At 38.9% G+C, this 17,016-nt stretch overlaps 1 protein-coding gene across 1 annotated transcript; it reads right to left on the minus strand.

Annotated features, from left to right (window-relative positions):
• Positions 1–311: 311 nt before the first annotated feature.
• Positions 312–16,978, minus strand: PTCD2 (pentatricopeptide repeat domain 2; the record flags this gene model as incomplete). The annotated part of the gene is made up of 10 exons (XM_026057402.1): positions 312–2,401; positions 3,172–3,285; positions 4,107–4,181; positions 5,748–5,861; positions 9,225–9,316; positions 9,991–10,069; positions 11,569–11,686; positions 12,501–12,630; positions 14,802–14,894; positions 16,864–16,978. Coding segments are annotated over 10 exons (1,155 nt in total), but the record flags the coding sequence as incomplete, so codon positions are not given.
• Positions 16,979–17,016: the final 38 nt, after the last annotated feature.

Consider the following 17,016-nt stretch of genomic DNA (forward strand, 5'->3'; position numbering starts at 1 on the left):
AGGCATGATTTCCCCTTGGTGAAGCCATGCTGACTACTCCTGATCACCTTCTTGTCCTCCACATGCTTGGAGATGGCTTCCAGGATGAGCTGCTCCATCACCTTTCCAGGGATGGAGGTGAGGCTGACTGGCCTGTAGTTCCCTGGGTCCTCCTTCTTGCCCTTTTTGAAGACTGGGGTGACATTGGCTTTCTTAAATAACAAGTAATCTTGGCCCTTAGGATGAATCTGCTTTCTTGCAATTAATACATGTATAAAAATGCTAAATTAGGCAATTCAGTAGTATTGACCTGATATTTGCAATGTAACAGATTAAACCGGTCAAACCATCTTTTATTGCATATGAAAATGTAGTTTTACATCACAGTTTTTCCCCCCCCCGAGAGAGGCAAGCACCCGAATAAACTCAGTAGTTCACTCCTTTCATTTTGCTTAAATTAATCCTTGCCACACAGAAATACAAATCCTGTAATCAAATTCATGGATAAAAGATCAGGAAGTACTTAATGGTGTGGTGTTAGAACTATTGAAAGAATTTCCAGTTGAGACCAAGGGGAACTGCTAAAAGTCTGTAAACTCCTGAACAACATCCAAAAATTAGAAGTTACACATGATGTTCCAGAACCAGCATTCCAAAAAACACAGCTGTAATGTTAGTGAGTCTAGCATGTGATACTTTAACCAAATCCTGTACAGTCATAAAAAAGTGCACACATTTCTCCAAAACATGATATAAATTTCAAAACAGAAATTGTTACAAATATGCACACACGCCAACTCCATCCACCGCATAACATTGTTCTGTACATTTTAGTATTAATCAACAAAATATATCAGTGACAGAAAGGAGTTGCGGTCCCAGAGCCTCAATGAAACCAGTATTATTTTACTCCGACTTGCTTTAATGGCTTAAGATATATCCCTGCATGCTGGGTTCTTGCTTCTTCAGTGATCCGCCGGCTTCAAAAAACTTTCATATAGCATGTACAATCCATCCACAGAAGGAATTCTTTGAATTCTGAATTTGCTTGATTTAGGATACCTTTACAATTAAGAAGTAAAATAAATCTCACTGGAGAGATAAGGAGGAACAACTTGGAGAGCACCAACCTGGGTGGGCTCCAGCCATTCTTGTGCTCACGGGACTGCTTACTAAGTTTTAAATCAGCAGGCATATGCACAAATACCCCCAAATCACCTAGGTACCAGCCAGGGTATTGCTGTTTCCAATTCTTTCTACTCTGGAGGGTGAAAGATCTTTGGATATGCAGAACTAATAGTTACAAAACAACTGTTCATAATAAAACCAAGCACTTGACCTAGAATCATTGAAGTTGAAGCTTCTTTACGCTGTTTTCATGACCAAGTTTTAGGCTAGAACTGCATCTCACCTGCATAATTCACTTGTAGCTTGAATCATACTTGCTAGGACTAGACTTAATTGCAAATTTGTAATCAAAATCTGCTTGTCTCGGGAGTCTTATTATCAAAAATACAATCTGAGAGAAGCAAGACGTAGGGTCGCTCACTCTGAGAGGACTTTTGTTCACAAATCTCCTTCCAGTGAGAAAACAACCAGTCAACTACCTTTGTAGCCTTCCATACTATCTTCCATAGTATTTCCACAATCCCTTTTGATAAAAAAAAAGTAAATACACTAATATAGTCATTGCTGAAGATAAAGATAAGAGAAGCATAGAACAAAGCAAGTGTCTTTGATGCCTTTCATATCTTGAGGCATACAAAATCTGAACAAATGGTTAATGTACTTGGATATTCTTTTGTCTAGGGTCTGGACTGCATCTATATACAGTCAGAACATCACATCTGATGAACACCAAATTTTCTTCTCATGAACCACAAAAGTCAGGTCAGATACACATACTATTTTTGTTCACTTCACCTAGGACATTCAGTATAGGAAAATCCTGATTTAAGTACTTGAGGAAAAATTCAAAACATTCTGATCACTCCATTTTGGAATAAAAAGAAATACACACCTTTGACTTATTTTTTGGCATGAAAATTCAAACACGGAAGCCACATGATACATGTTTAAAATGCAGTTTCACACAAGCAACTTAAACAATTGCCCAGAGTGGAGGAAGAGAGATGTTTTATTCAAGCATGCTTCTAAGTGGTGGTAATTACAGTTCAGTTTATCATCAAATATTGAACTACTCCAACAACAGATTTGAGTGAAGTGGTTTAGCAGCCTGATAGCCCAACTGCTTTTGTTTTAAAAGCTTTGCACGGTTCTTCTCTGAACTAGGAACCTGGAAAAGCATGTCGTCCAGCGTGCAAGTGGTTATCTGTCCTGAAGCTTGTAGTCTAGTATAAATATCTCCTAATTTGGAGGAAAGGACAGGGTTTTCTTCCGTCTTTTCCCTGACTGTAGCCAGCTAAGGATGGGCAAATGACATACCGTTACATGTCAGCAAGTGAAGGCACTATATTCCAGACAAGCATTCACTCAAAGAAGAAGGGGCAGGGGGGAAGCCAGAAAACATAAGATAAAAGGCGAACACAATGATATGTAAGAAGAGGTTTTTAAGCAGCACACATTACACACCACCAGGCGATGGTGGACATGCAGTGGATAACAATTTGAGAGAGTCTATTAGATTTAAAAACTTCCTTAAAGTAGCACAGTCCTGTTTTCAATCCTAGCACAGACTAATACAATTTTCTATTTAAACCCAGGCAACATAGTTGCTTCCTGGAATCTCTTTTCCAGATCAGCATAATTATTTCTATTGTATTATCTAACATACTAAATTTGCAGTCCTGATCAATGAAAGTCATACTCCAGAACACTGAAAATTTCAGTAAACTATGCCATATATACAGAGTATGAACTCATGTATGAGTGAGTCTGCTAAACGCTGTTGATCAATAACCTATTGTAGAAGGAATGGGTTAAGACTAATGTTTGGTCTTTTAGTAAGTGTTATAAATTTGCCAAACAAAAAATCAAAATACAACACTGATACATACAACATCTATTGCAGCAAAGTTGGATGAACTTGGGCACTTGAAGTTCTGTAACTGAACAGCCACCATCATGGTTTAGCAAAACATTGTGGACCTCCCCTCAGGCCTGTATCCCTGACCTGTGTGCATCAGTGATGCTATGCTTTCTAGCTGATTCAGTTCATTATTGTATACTCACCACCTGCTCAGAAAACTCAATTTTTTTCACAAAGGGCGAAGTATCTACTTCTACTGCTGCCTCTAACATCTTTATTATTTCTTCTAGTGAACCAGACTTGAGCTGGACAAGAACCTGAAAAATAAGATAAAATCCACATCCCACAAACAATACTTAACATCAGAAAGCAAGTTTTTTTTTTTTTTAAAAAGTGTTTGAGGAGGACATAAGGAAGCAAAGCAGGAACAAAATATATTTCTAGACGCTGTGTAGATAAACCATTGATCATGAAGAAGGCAGAGGGAATGACTGATTTCCACTGGTCAAATTAGTTTCTTATTTTTACAGCTGGGACCTGGAAAGGAAGGGCCAGCCTGGAGGCAGAACTCCTCTGAAGGAGCTGTATTAACTGTTCTGGAATAAAGTGTTTTTTCCATAGCTTGTAGAGATCACTTACAGTACATGCACAGTAGACTTCCTCTCAGGTTGTAGATCATGCAACTAAAGAAATAATTTGTTTTATGTACATACATAGTTAAGGTTCATAGGGTTGAAGCAGGCCTGAAGTGAGCAGAGCAGAGACAATGAAGACATTTATTTGGAGCTGTGGTGCTTTTAATCTCTTTTAGCAACAGAGGGGAAAAATTCATAGTGTCATAACTAGAAATTTTTCCCAGGTCTATACTCATTCATGTAGGACTGGTCTACTTCCCATCTATAGTAAGAAGTCAATTAAAGGAGGGGGGGAACAAAGATTTTTTTTTTTCTTTTAACTCCTAGTGTAACTCATCCAACTGACAAACTGTCTGTTGGCAGACAAAAGCAAACTCGGCAACATTACTGAAATAAGTATATGCTGCTAAGAACCTGGCCTTCTGCTACTTTGCACTTGAGAGTTGTTTGTCCAGTATAGCATATTTCTCTGTACAACTCTAATACAAAGCAAGCATACTTACACTAATATTATTGTATAGTTTGTTTTCCGTTTTCATTATCTGAGAATAATAAAATTGGGCTTGTGCCACATCATTCTAGGAGGAATTAGAAATAAAAACAAATATATAATTATACACGTATGACACACTTTCACAATAAAAGTTCAAGAAAAATGAGTTCTTACAACTTGTCAGTGAATCACAAAGCAGTCTAAACCTCTAAACTCCCTTCACTAAAAAGTCTCATACAGCACCCAGCCTGTAAAAGGAACACCCCAAGCTGGAGTTCCCATGTTGTCTGGCTCACTAGCACATCAGACAGTATTTTCAGATCTCAGGTCTCAGATCAGTAGGGAAATGAAGCATGCAACCAATACTGAGCGTGAGAGCACCTAAAAGATAAAAGAACTACACATGCTCAGAGTCTGGCACATGCTAGATAGAGCACTTAAATAAAATGTAGCTTATGTTAATACTGGTTATTTTTCCCTGTCCAGCACTTTTTAACCTTTTGGCCATACTCCTCTACAGTACTGTATCTATGACATGAAATGATTTGTACAGACAATAAATGTAACACTGACATTTACTAGACCAGCATCAGATACTTGGGATCAAGACATCTTTCTTGTAGCAAGACATGCTGCCAAAGACTATACAGTTTAGGAATAGTTAAGTGTAATCATTATTCTGTTTGCAAAAAGAAAATTTTACCTAATTCTTATAAAAAACACAGGCATCAAGGATGTCATGCGTTTCATAGCTAGAGATTTTGGTTTTTAACCTCAACACCAATGAGAAGCCCCATCATGCTACCAGGCACATGAATAAATTAGTTTTGACAACACTGTTGTTCAGTCTCTACTGTTCCCAGAGATGATACAAAGAGACCACAGAATTAACAACAAAATTTATAATAATGCTACTTCATGCATTTACATGCATGAATAACATCAAATCACTAGGTCTTATAGTGCCTGTGAAGAGACTTTTAGACAAAAAGCAGAGAGCATTCAAAATTTGCTCAAGACAAACAATTAACGGGAGAGAAAAGATTAGGCTTTAGGATTGCTAATCTCCTGTCAATCTTTCACCCTCTACTGCCTCAGATCCTTTTCACAGCAGGGTTTAAGCATGAGTTATATGGAAAACCTTACCCTGAAGCTACATGTTGTGGAGAAAGGTACACCATCTCCCAAGCAGCAGGGCAATACACATTATAGCCTTTAAATATGCTTCCCCAGATAAACATTTTGAGGAGCTGACTATGTAAATACTTTAAATTTATTATTTTTATTGTATATAAAGGAAGCCATCACTAAACACAGCAACATCTGCAGGACTGGGTCCATGGGTACATCTAAACCTGCTGACCCAACTCTTCCATTTTGGAAGAAAATTCTGCCATGTGACACTGTCAGTGGCACAAAATGTGCCTCTGCATTAGACTCAAGACATATGATTAGATTTCAGAATTTCCATATTCACTTTATGTAGGAGTTACCTACAATCCAACTCTTTCAGGGGCATAAAAATTATAGCACTTGAAGTTATTGCACAGATCATGCATGCAACATGATCTCTATGTTTGCTTTCTTTTACTATCATATTGCAAGGCATGCACAGAGATTCAGGAATAAACCAAAACAAAAATCACTGTACCTGTTTCAGAGCAAACGCCACAGCAAAGTAGAATGCTCGTAGTGGTAATGTGTCACCTTTTAGCTGTGCTTCTTCAAGCAGCTTTGCAGAGATTTTGCAAGACTCCAGGCTGTCCTGTGTAGAAATTTCAATCTAAGCTGCAGTTGTTAATTCTGTGATCTGAAAGGGCTGTAGGCAACTGTAGAAGCCTAAGTTCACTGCATTCAGAAGTCAACGCACTGTAAGATCAGCAAGGCAATTACTTCTACATCTGAACTCAACCAGCACTTCTTGAGAAGCACAACACCAAAAGATGATATTCAGAGCTACAGAGTTCAGAAGAGGGTAAAAATAACTTCCTTTTTTTAATGTAATAACTATGCCTTACTCTGACTGTTTCAGCTGCTACAAGAGATAAAATGAACCCCTGGCAGTCTGCTAAAAGCAACAGATACTTTCCTTTCCACTTTCATATCATTCTCAAGTCAGGAGGAAAGCTGACTTTTCCTCCTTCCTTTACTCTAGCATCTACATTGATTAGTTGATGGGGTGGGAGTGTGTGGGGGGGAAATCAATGTTTTCTAAGCTTTGGACTATTTAGCACCACTAACCTGAGAGATCTGAGTATGTACAAATATGAATATTTATCAGTTTTGAGTCTGACTCTTACAGAATAAATCTTACAGAAAATACTTCCAGAGCAGATATTCTAATGCAACAGGTTAGATATCTGCCTGTTTTCCAACATGGAAAGTTTGCATTATTTCCGGAAAGCAAAAAATTACAGTGTTCCATCTTCTCTTTCAATTTGCAATCAACTAACCCAAAAGTCAAGATTTACCTGCACACTTAGCCTTATGGGCATAAGCGATCTGCAAACCATTGTTGTGAATGACATACTGTAATAACAATAATGTCATTATTTTCAATAGGAGTCCATAGTAAAATTCAATGAGTTTGCTTGTACAAATCATACAAATTGCTTTGTATCTTACAAACCAATCCTCAAGAACAATGCTTCTCGAACTGGAAATTTTAAGTAGATCTGTTTGGATCCCAAGCATATTAATACCCGCCAAACTTAAGAACTGGCAGCAGCAAGGTTTCTGAAATAACTGGTACCACTGTTTCAGACCTTCATGTTACTTTCTATTATCTGGTGTCAATCTCTGTTCTTACTGTTCAAAGTGTCATTCCTGCAAAATACAAACCTTGTCTTTACAGCAGGGTCTTCCTTAGGGTGCTCAGGGGATACTTTTCCATTCTACTGCTGGATGGTCTGTACAGCTTGTTAAAACACCTTTTAAACCACAAGAGAAGTCCCACAAGTCTTTGAAAATTTAGAAATATTCTGACCACCAAGAGATTGAGTACTATTACATACGCATTTTGTTGCCATCAAAAGGCCTACTGCCATTTCCTGCACTAAAAGGATGACCATCTGTTTACCTTAGAGGAAAGAAGTGCCTTACAATGATTTAAAACATCCCAATAATTGACTTCAAAAGCACTTCTGTACAAAGACTAAACATTAATTCCTCTGTTTATCCACTAGGAACAATCCCAGCTTTAAGCCCTGTACATTTTTCTGAGTTGGTCCCTAACACAGTTATTCAAAAGAAACCAAGAATTAACCAGGTACAAATTCAGCACTGCTGTTAACAATGCCAGCTCCATTATTTCCTGCATTCAGCTAGTGCATGTTGAAGCTATTAAAGAATTTTCCTGAGCTTCTTACGTTGCATCTTTAGCAAAAAGTTTTTGAGCTCAATAGTGTCCCCTCTTAGCTTGAGGTTTTAGCATTTACCACTAAAAGCAGAATGAACAAACAGATTAGGCTTTCAAAAGACCTCCATCTAATCCTCTTTAGTGCACAAAGGGTTAATACAGCTTATTCCCCTATTGGTAGTATTTTATCTTAATGTAAAAACAGATTTACTGTGGCTGTTAGAACAACTGAGTGGCTGTTTAGAATCATTTCCGCTCTATTCTCATCAACTCGCTAATCAAGTAATGATGGGCCAGATTGTCTGTAAGAAAACAGACAGGGCCAGAAGCAGCAGAAAACAAATGTCTCAAGAACACCTTCCTTATGCATATGCCATCAATCATGGATCTCAGACAGCAGGCTACGGAAAGAACTATGGAAAGATTTTAGAGATATAAAGAGATACTACAACAGATGAAATAAAGGATACCTCAGAGAAGCACAGCTTGGTTCTGTGAAAGCCTTTAACCAAAGGGGCACAAAGTGTGGATCAAGGAACAACCTTGAAGTGCTAAGTATTGCCTAAGTTGACACAGAGCAGCAAACACCAGCTTATAAACTTGTTTTCCAGCACAGTGTCAAAGTCTTTATACACTCATAATCGCTTAGTAAAGGTATCTCCTAAGTAGAACTGGTAACATTCCCAGACTGATTGCAACCATTAATCTCCAGCTGTTTCTAACAGCAGTTTCCACAGCTCTTCTCTTTGAGTGTTCTCCATCTACTGTCCCACTCTCCAAACACCACAGCCACATGGCTATTCCTATTTCCCCTGGCCTTCTAAAGGCAGCTTCAGTTCATTAGAGCTGAGGATTTCAAAAGCACCATAGAAATTACTGATGGGCTACCGTTTCAGGTCAACTCTTTATTACATATGCATCATCAGTTTCACTGTGTGCTTAACTGAGAAATTTGAGAAGTTTAATCCGGTGATATCATTTTTCCATCAGCCAGTGATTTTCTTCCTTAAGAAAAAGGAAGAAATTGAAAAACAGTTTTCTTCCTTTTCAAATTTGAAAAGGAAGAGCAAAAGAAAAGAGTTTGAGGATCTCACTTTGCTACAAAAAGAGAAGCGTTCTAGGGAAACAGTTGTGGTACCTGTGTAGCCTAGTTTCTTACTCTGTTCTGTCTCTGTCTGATCTAATAACACAGCTGAGCTCAAGGGGCAGCCTTCTCACTGAAGGCATTCATTTAGGTTTCTTTTCTCCACTCAGTTGCCCATTTTCATCAGATATGTATGAACAGATTATCTTTGTGAACTCCTTGTAAAATTTAGGTGCAATTGCAGAAACAGCTCAGGAGTTACTTGGAGGGGGAGGGGGGGAAAAAAAGGGGAGATGTCTGACAAAGAGAACATACCATGTATGCCTTGTTTAAGGCAGCCAGACAAAACAAACACACTATTGCAGCTCAAGCACAGAGATGCACAAAGATGCAGAGGTCCCAGAGGAAGAATGCTTATCATTTAATCAACTGCTATATTAAATTTGTCTCAATGATTATATCTAACACTCTAGAGATTTGCTTTGTGACATTAGTTTACACAGAAAGCTATATATGTGCACCACATCATATACAATGAAGCTATGTATGACTTTAATATGTCTAAAATATTTGCATTAGATAAGAAATCATGACAGGGAACCTGTGGAAATTTTAAAATCCCCCAAAACAAGAGAGAGAAAAGGCAATTCAACCACTTTGTCATAGGGCAATATGAAAATACTTACCAGTTTGTAGCATATTGCAAATGCAAGTAGATAGGTTTCTTTGTTGAAAGGTATACCTTGTTTTTTCATTTCCATTAGAACTTCCAAAGCATCTGTCAAAAAATGCAGCAGTGTTATTTCACAAGTTTAAGGCTGTACCAGTAGTGACTAAAAAACTGTATTCATACATACCCCTTGTATTCATAAAGGGTCAGACTGATTTATTTATTTATTTTTGGCTTAAATGTTGCAGTAGCCACTTTGTGCACCCTAGTGAGACAAAACAGAAGCCTCAAGCTTGTTTTATAAAGCAAAAAAGAGTATTTTTCCCTGCTCTGACACAAATGCAAAATTGCCAGAAAATTTTCTTGTAGAAATTCCTGTTCCAAAATCCAAGTAAAACAAACTTTGAATGGGGAAAACAAAAAGCTATGGGAAACTACAAATCAGAAGTTAAGCCTTCAGAGAAAAGGAGTTAGGAAAAAAAAAAAAAAAGCCCTCCTGTATAATCACAATTCTGTACTATTGAGGAGGGGAGATAAGAATACCACTGCAAGCATGAACTAGGTAAAGCCTTCCACTACTATTACACACCATAGTGCAGTTCTTCGAAATCTCTTTGACAGAGATTTCTATGATGTTTGATCCTCCAAAATCACACATCGCTCAGCAGTATTTTTTTTATTTTTGTTTATATATATATGTATATACACACATATATACATGCAAATACATGTGAGAAGCATCCTCCTCAAAATGCATTTGCCTTAACACATGCAGTACTTACTTTCGTAATGGCCCTTTTTAAACAACATAGTCATCAGAATATGGAATGATGTACTCTCTGAGAAAAAACCACGCAAGTTCTGGAAAAGGAGTATATAAACAGAGCAAGCTTAAAGTTACTACAGTGACTTCATGTAGTGACTATTACAGTTATTGCACAGAGCACTGAGAAGGTTCTCCTACTAGAAATGAGCCCCATCTTCACAAGTTCAATGTGTAACTCTCTGGGTTCCCTGACCATCCTTCTGTCAAGTAATCGCTAAAATACCAGTGACTCAGTATGCTGAAAAGCTCACTTTAAACAGGAATTTCATAGAGATTTCCACTATTTGTTTTAAATGACAGATTATGTCATTTAAGTTAATGCAAGCAGAACTCACTGCATAATGGCAGCTCCAAAAACTTAGTAGATACACAGCTTCCAGCTAATTACCAACATCTTTGGGGTAAAGTACCATAACCACAAAACTGAAGGAATTTTCTGCTACTCAATACCAAACAATGAGCAGATCAGCGCAAGGGCTTGAGTCATGACAAGCATAGTAGTAGAACAAAGAAAAGATATATTTCACATTCCACTCCAAACACACTGTGCATTGGGAGAACGTGAATATCCATAATAAAATGACAGAAGTGTTAAGTCTGAATTTCTGTAGCAACCTCTGAAGAAGAGTTACAGTGACACTGCATATTACCCTCCATTATCTAGTACTACCTATCAGCTACCAAGTCCTGCAGCTACTATGGGATCTGTCTCGATGACACAGGTCTCAATGTAAAAACAAAACCAACCAAACAGAAAAGGACACTCATACACATGCCTAGTTTAATAGCAGTAGTCCAAAAGACGCTTCTCCTGTATTTGTCTAGGTATATCCCATAGTTTCTTGTTGAATTAACATCATAGAGCTGACTTGTTTTGAACACACAATATTATTGCACAGATTTTCTTATGTATTAGATTTTGGACATGATATATATCTAGTCATAACGGCACACAACATTTATATAGGATTTTACAGTTGCAAATAAATGCTCAGAAACAAGTCTTTGTTTCCTCAGGATAAAAATGACCGAGTGCCTGAGCTGATTAACATTACACCGTCTCTACAGGGTTCAAAGGGAGTTTCGAGTACAGAGTAGCATGGTACATCTGTTGGTGTAAATAATCCAAGGGACTTCAGAAGGCTGCCACAGAAAAACTCACAAGTTTTCATTTCTAGGAATGATCTAACGCAAGACAGGATGCAGGGAAACATGTATCAGCTGTGTTTAGTTGAGGAATTATTTTTTTATTCATTACTTTTTATTGAAATGATGCAATGATACAGAAGTACGATAATAGAAGTCATCAGTCCCCCTGTGCCCCCCTTTTTTTGGTGGGGGGATTGTTGTTTCACTTTCAGGCTCTCCCCCTCCCCCCCCTTTTTTTTTTTTAAGTCAAAACCTGGTAATCACATCATTAACTTAATATGTTAATATCCTTGTTACTGCAACAGTATGCTCATATATATATCCTACCAGTCACTCAGACTGGAATAGTAACAACGAAATTTTCAAAATATATAGGGGACGTTACCTGATCTTTGATAAGTTCTACTGCAGGTGTTTCAAGGTCCAGCTCATAACACAGCCTCATAAATAGGGGCCCAAATTTAAAATCATGTAGAGCTGTAATTCCATTCTGTTCATGGTACCTATTGGAAAGATTCCATAAAGTTAATCACGTGATCTATGAAATTTGTCAAGGGAAAACAGCTTTAAATAGACAGTGAGATCTGCATGTGTAATGATAGAGGCAGCTTCTCTATCTGCACCAGTCAATGGCATTTAGCCAAACAGTAGCTTAATGTTATCAAAAAATATTGTTTTGACTGAGCTTAAAAAAAACAAACTAGTAATACGTAATTTCTTCTATTTCCAGTAAAGTAAGCTGCAGCAGATTAGTAGTAGAATGGGTCTCTACCACAAAAATCCCCAGCTATTTTACTTTCTATTCACAGAGCAATAGCACAGGAGGTAGCACTCATCTTTCCTTGCTGAAATACCTCAAAACTCTTTCTCTCCTGCACTTTGCTCTACAGAAAAGGGTGTTTTGCATTTTTTAATAATGTTTTCATAGCTTCTACACTGTAATTGCTGGAAAGGCTTTAACTCGTAAAACCTCCTAACCTGCCACTGCTGCGTCCAGATCAGTTTATAACTGGGCACATCTCTGCTTGAAGATGGCACAGCATACATCTCTACCTCTCAGCTGACAGCTTTCTGCGTGGCTCACCATTCACTCTGCATACAGTGGGACTCCAGTTCACTCCCATAACCTGACTCTCCTTTGAGCCTGAAGGTTTGCAAATCCAAGGTAAAGAAGAAAACAGCCTTAGCTTAAGGGATTAACTATGCATACAGCCAATGAATTAGGGCAAACCCTCAGCTGCAGACATAACCTGAGATGATCTGATAAAAGCAAAATATAAAGAAAGAAAACAGTGTTACCTGGATTGGTAAAAGTACCTGTAAATAACTTTTCTGGCTAGTTCCACATCAGAAGAAGTCTGACATAAATGCAGTAAAATTTTTAATTCATGTTTGAGAATCGTTCCATTTTTCTTTAATTTTTCTTTAATACTTTTAAAATATGGATCTGAAAGTAAAACACATCACAGTAGCAGTCTATAGACAATTCCATTATCTGTGTTGCCTACTTGGTACCTGAAACATGGAGATTCAAAGGTGCAGAAAGATTGTTTTTACCACCAATAAAAAAGCATAAAGTTTCCCTAAAGAAGCACGTTTAGTTATTCCCACAAAGTGGGAATTTTCCAGATTTGGAAAATTAAGAGGATGCTTATTTTGGACTCAACTCCATTGCATATTTTAAGGAATATATCAGGTAATACAAAAATCTTAGAGGGGAAGAAAATTTTGTAAGTGACATTTTCTGCCTTACGCTTTTTTCTTAGTATCACCCAGGATTCAAACTAGCACAAACGCTTCTATTCAACACTTAGTACAAAAGACTTTAACTCCTTTATAATTGATGTAAATGCAGAGAGTCTCGTACATAATCTGTGTATTTCTACATATAGCCATATGCATAGTGTGACTTCCCCTCCCCAGAGGAAGGAAAAAAAACCCCACCCACACCCACAACTCTCTCTATCCAGGACAGTTTCCCTATGACAGGGCAAGAAGACAGACCAGTCCTTCAGTAATCTCATGGCTCTGACCCAAACATACCCAGGACTAAAATCACACAGACCACCTGGCAGTCCTGCTCCTCTAATGACGCCGCCCCTCCTGTGGGAGGGTGAACTGAACTTCTGCATGGCAGCTCCTGGGTCACTGCTGTTTTCAAGCTAGTAACCTCCACAGGAGGGGGCATGTGAGCACTGCAAAGAGCAACATACTCAGGTGTTGAATGTTTATCTGTTGCTAAATGCAACTAACAGTCCTCAAGACAGATGCAGGACTGAGTACTGTGAGGTCAGAAGAATGTACAAGTACATATATGTGCATATTTTTTCATGATGTGTTCAAAGATGCACAGAAATTTAAAAACAATCGGGATCCGAACCATATTTGTAAAGAATACATGATCAGAATAATTATTACTGCTTTTTTCATTTCTAAACCAATATTTATTACTAGTCCTAATTACTTGTTTTCACCTTTCAAATGAGTACAAAAATCATGCACAAAGAAGCAGGTGGTTAATTGTTTTCAACAGTTCTCAGAAGCCAGTATTGCACAACAAAAGAGTAAACTGCAACCCATAAAACCAAACATGCGGCTTCTACAAAACTGTTCTAGCAAGTGATTGATCCATAGTAACAAATTCAATATGCCATAAGTACAGGACAAATCATCTCCAATAGGAACATGCCACCGTCATAGCAAAATATAGTAATATTGGACTTGACATGGCCCTATTTAAAGACTACTATCACTTAAAACAGAGAAACTGTCATTCTGACATCACCTCCCTCTCTGTCCCAGAAGACAGGTTCATATAAAACTGAATTTGATAACTGTGCATTCCTTGCCACTAAAAAAAATTAACTATACCCTTTGGAACAATTGTCAAAGTGAAAGGTTTTGTATCACTAGAACACATGCAGATGATTAAACAGCTGCAAAAAGTTCTTGCCCAGTTTCTAAGGGAGGATTTAAGTTTCCTTAAAGAAAGGAGTTCGCATACACTTCAAACCAGCATGACAAAATCTCCATTAGGAAAAACACGCAGATCTTGCTCTTTCATCAGGTTGGAAAACCTGAACTTGTTTTTCATATTCTGAGTATACAGACATCATCTGGAAACAGATGTACAACTGAAAAGTTATATTAGGTGAAAGGAAAAAAGCTAAAAGAAAAAACTAGCTAAATTTACAGAGCAGATTAGAAGAGAATTACTGGCATAAGCCTTTTCTGGACAGCTAAGGAGCTGCTAGGCTTTGTATTAACTTTCTCTGTTGAAGACGTATTTGAAGCAAGATTTACAGAAAAGCAGTATTTTCCACTAGACCATCTAATGGATTTGGAAAAGTATGGACACAGGCATTTCAGGTTCAATGTAAACAGCTTACATACTTTAAAGCTCCACATTTTCCAGCACAGCATAACTAATATTGTTTCATTCTACAAAGCCTCAGACCTTCTGAATATTTTTGCTACAACCAATCTGCAAGAGGAAAATATAAGTTGTTGCTTTAAATGGAGTCTATTTTGCACCATATTTTGATGGCTTTGACTGTCTGCTTGTTTCCCAATACTCAGACCAGTATTGAGGGATGATCATCAAATAAATAATAATACCTTTATTGCCATGAACTTCATTTCTAATTGCCACTTTTGTCCGCTGAAATTCTTGTAACTTTAAATCATCTTCTGTTAGCAGATACCGCCTTCCTACCAGGAGAAGCGAAGAGGAAGGTTACTGTCTGCTTTAATAGTATTGATCTTTGCTCATAAACTATTGCTGTTATTTACTGGGCTAGACCTCTGGAAGCACAACACTTAAACAACTGCAAGATTTGCAGTTGCTCATATCACTGAAAAAAAATCCAAGCATCATGTCATACCTTTTCTAGTATTAACATACAAAAGGAAAAAGCAGCATATCCTTACTAGATGTGCAAAAGAAAAACTAAAATGGAGACAGCATAACTCTCTCGCCTAGCCAAGATACAAGAGGATTCTGCACAGAAATAAGATCTTTCTTTCCATCTCAGAGGGATTTTTCTAATCTCTTCATTCACTAGAGCTCACAGCTTCCTTTCCTCATAACTGTTGCTCCCATTGTTGTAGAATGCATTATTCTGAGAGCTCCCAAGCCCATGAGGAAACTAGGGGGAAAAATGCAAAGATAATTATTTGGATGACAGCAACTCTCAGGAGACCTAGCAAAGTTCTGGTGCTGTACAGATACCAGATAAGAGATAGTCATTGAGCCTATAATCTCAAAATTAACTTTGGGTGCCAAGCTCAACTGCACTGTTTTGTAAGCTCCTTTAACAAAATTTGTCATGCAAACACTATTTGGGAAGTTCTTACTGTCACACACAGCTCTTCAGTAGTAGATTCTACTTGCAACCAGTGATTTTGTAACAGAGAGTAACTGTAATAGTTTACACAGTCACAATCCATCCACACTTCTAAGTTTCTGGCTGATAAAAGAATGATTCTAATCATGAAGGGACAATAGCAAGTATTGATCCAAGTTCGGTTATTTATTCTTCTGTACTCCTCTAGCTGTAAGTAGCAGGCCACATAAATAAAAACGCTTGTTTTCTACCTCAGCCAGGCAAGCTAACAATACACTCCATAAAATTGGGGGGGGGGGGGAGAGAAATTCACACCATGGCACCTGTACCCATGAAATTTAACAGGAACAACTCCAACTCATTTCCAAGAGTAAACAAATAATTACACTTTATTCAGCATGAAATTAACCTGGTTTACCCAGCCATTTACACCCCACAGATCTTCTCAGCTGGTCTAACCCTGAAAGATCATCCCTGATTTGACCTCTCTCAAGCTGATGCTGGAATCATGTTGATGTTTGGAGTTGCACACATACCACAAGCACTCAGCAGCCACAAGCTATCAGCAGATAGCTTTGGGCAGAGCTTTACTCTTCCAGAATTCAATTCTGTGAATTCTACCATTTCCTTAACTTCACACCTTACAAAGTTAAAAAAAAACAAATCAAAATAAAGCTAAATAAAAGTTTTCAAGGCAAAAGGAGGGAGCCTGAAATGAACACCAGCCTGTGCGCACAGCAGCGTGCGGAGGCTGCTCTGGGGCTTTACAGACTGACCTGCTTATCTCTGATGTGTCACAGCCTTCCAGAAAGGAAGGCTAGGGTTGGATAGACCAAGGGTGAATTTCCACTTCTTAAAGAAGTACAGCTGAGCAATAAACAGATCAGAACATTCTGAGGTGGAGGTTCTCCCTGCGCATGCTGCATGTAGGGAGCCGGGGAGGACAGAGCCCGGGGGTTTCGCCCGGGTTATGCTGGGGGAGCCCTCTGCCAAACGCCTCCTTTCCATCCAGCCCTCGTTTTGGTCTTTGGGCAAGGGGGCACACCGATCTTCAAAACTCGGCCACAGCGAAAAGTGGCGTCAACGGGAAGGTGCAGTTCTCCCAGACTAAATACGCACTTAAGGAGCAGTATTAGGAAAAAAAAAAAAAAAAGAAAAAGCGAGACAAGAGACGCATAAAATTGAAATAACTAACGTGGGACTCGCGCCGTGGCGCGGAAGGCAGACCATCGCCGGGGCCCCCCTCCCAGCCCCGGCTGCTCCCCTCGCCAGCCGCCCCCTTCGGGTCGCGGGCCCCTTTACATCAGCCCGGCGCCCCCTTCAGCAGCTCGTACCCAGCCGCCACCAAGTGCGGGACACAGCAAACGCCGCTGGGGCAGGCTTTGCGCACAGCGGGTCCCCCGGCTCAGCCAGGGCCGCCCGCCACAGCACGTCCCCGCCCCGCAGCCCCCACAACCGCCCGCCGCGCCCCAACCGCCGCTGCGGCA

The sequence above is a fragment of the Apteryx rowi genome, unplaced genomic scaffold, assembly GCF_003343035.1.
Source record: "Apteryx rowi isolate R43461 unplaced genomic scaffold, aptRow1 scaffold_139, whole genome shotgun sequence".
NCBI classification, from domain to species: domain Eukaryota; kingdom Metazoa; phylum Chordata; class Aves; order Apterygiformes; family Apterygidae; genus Apteryx; species Apteryx rowi.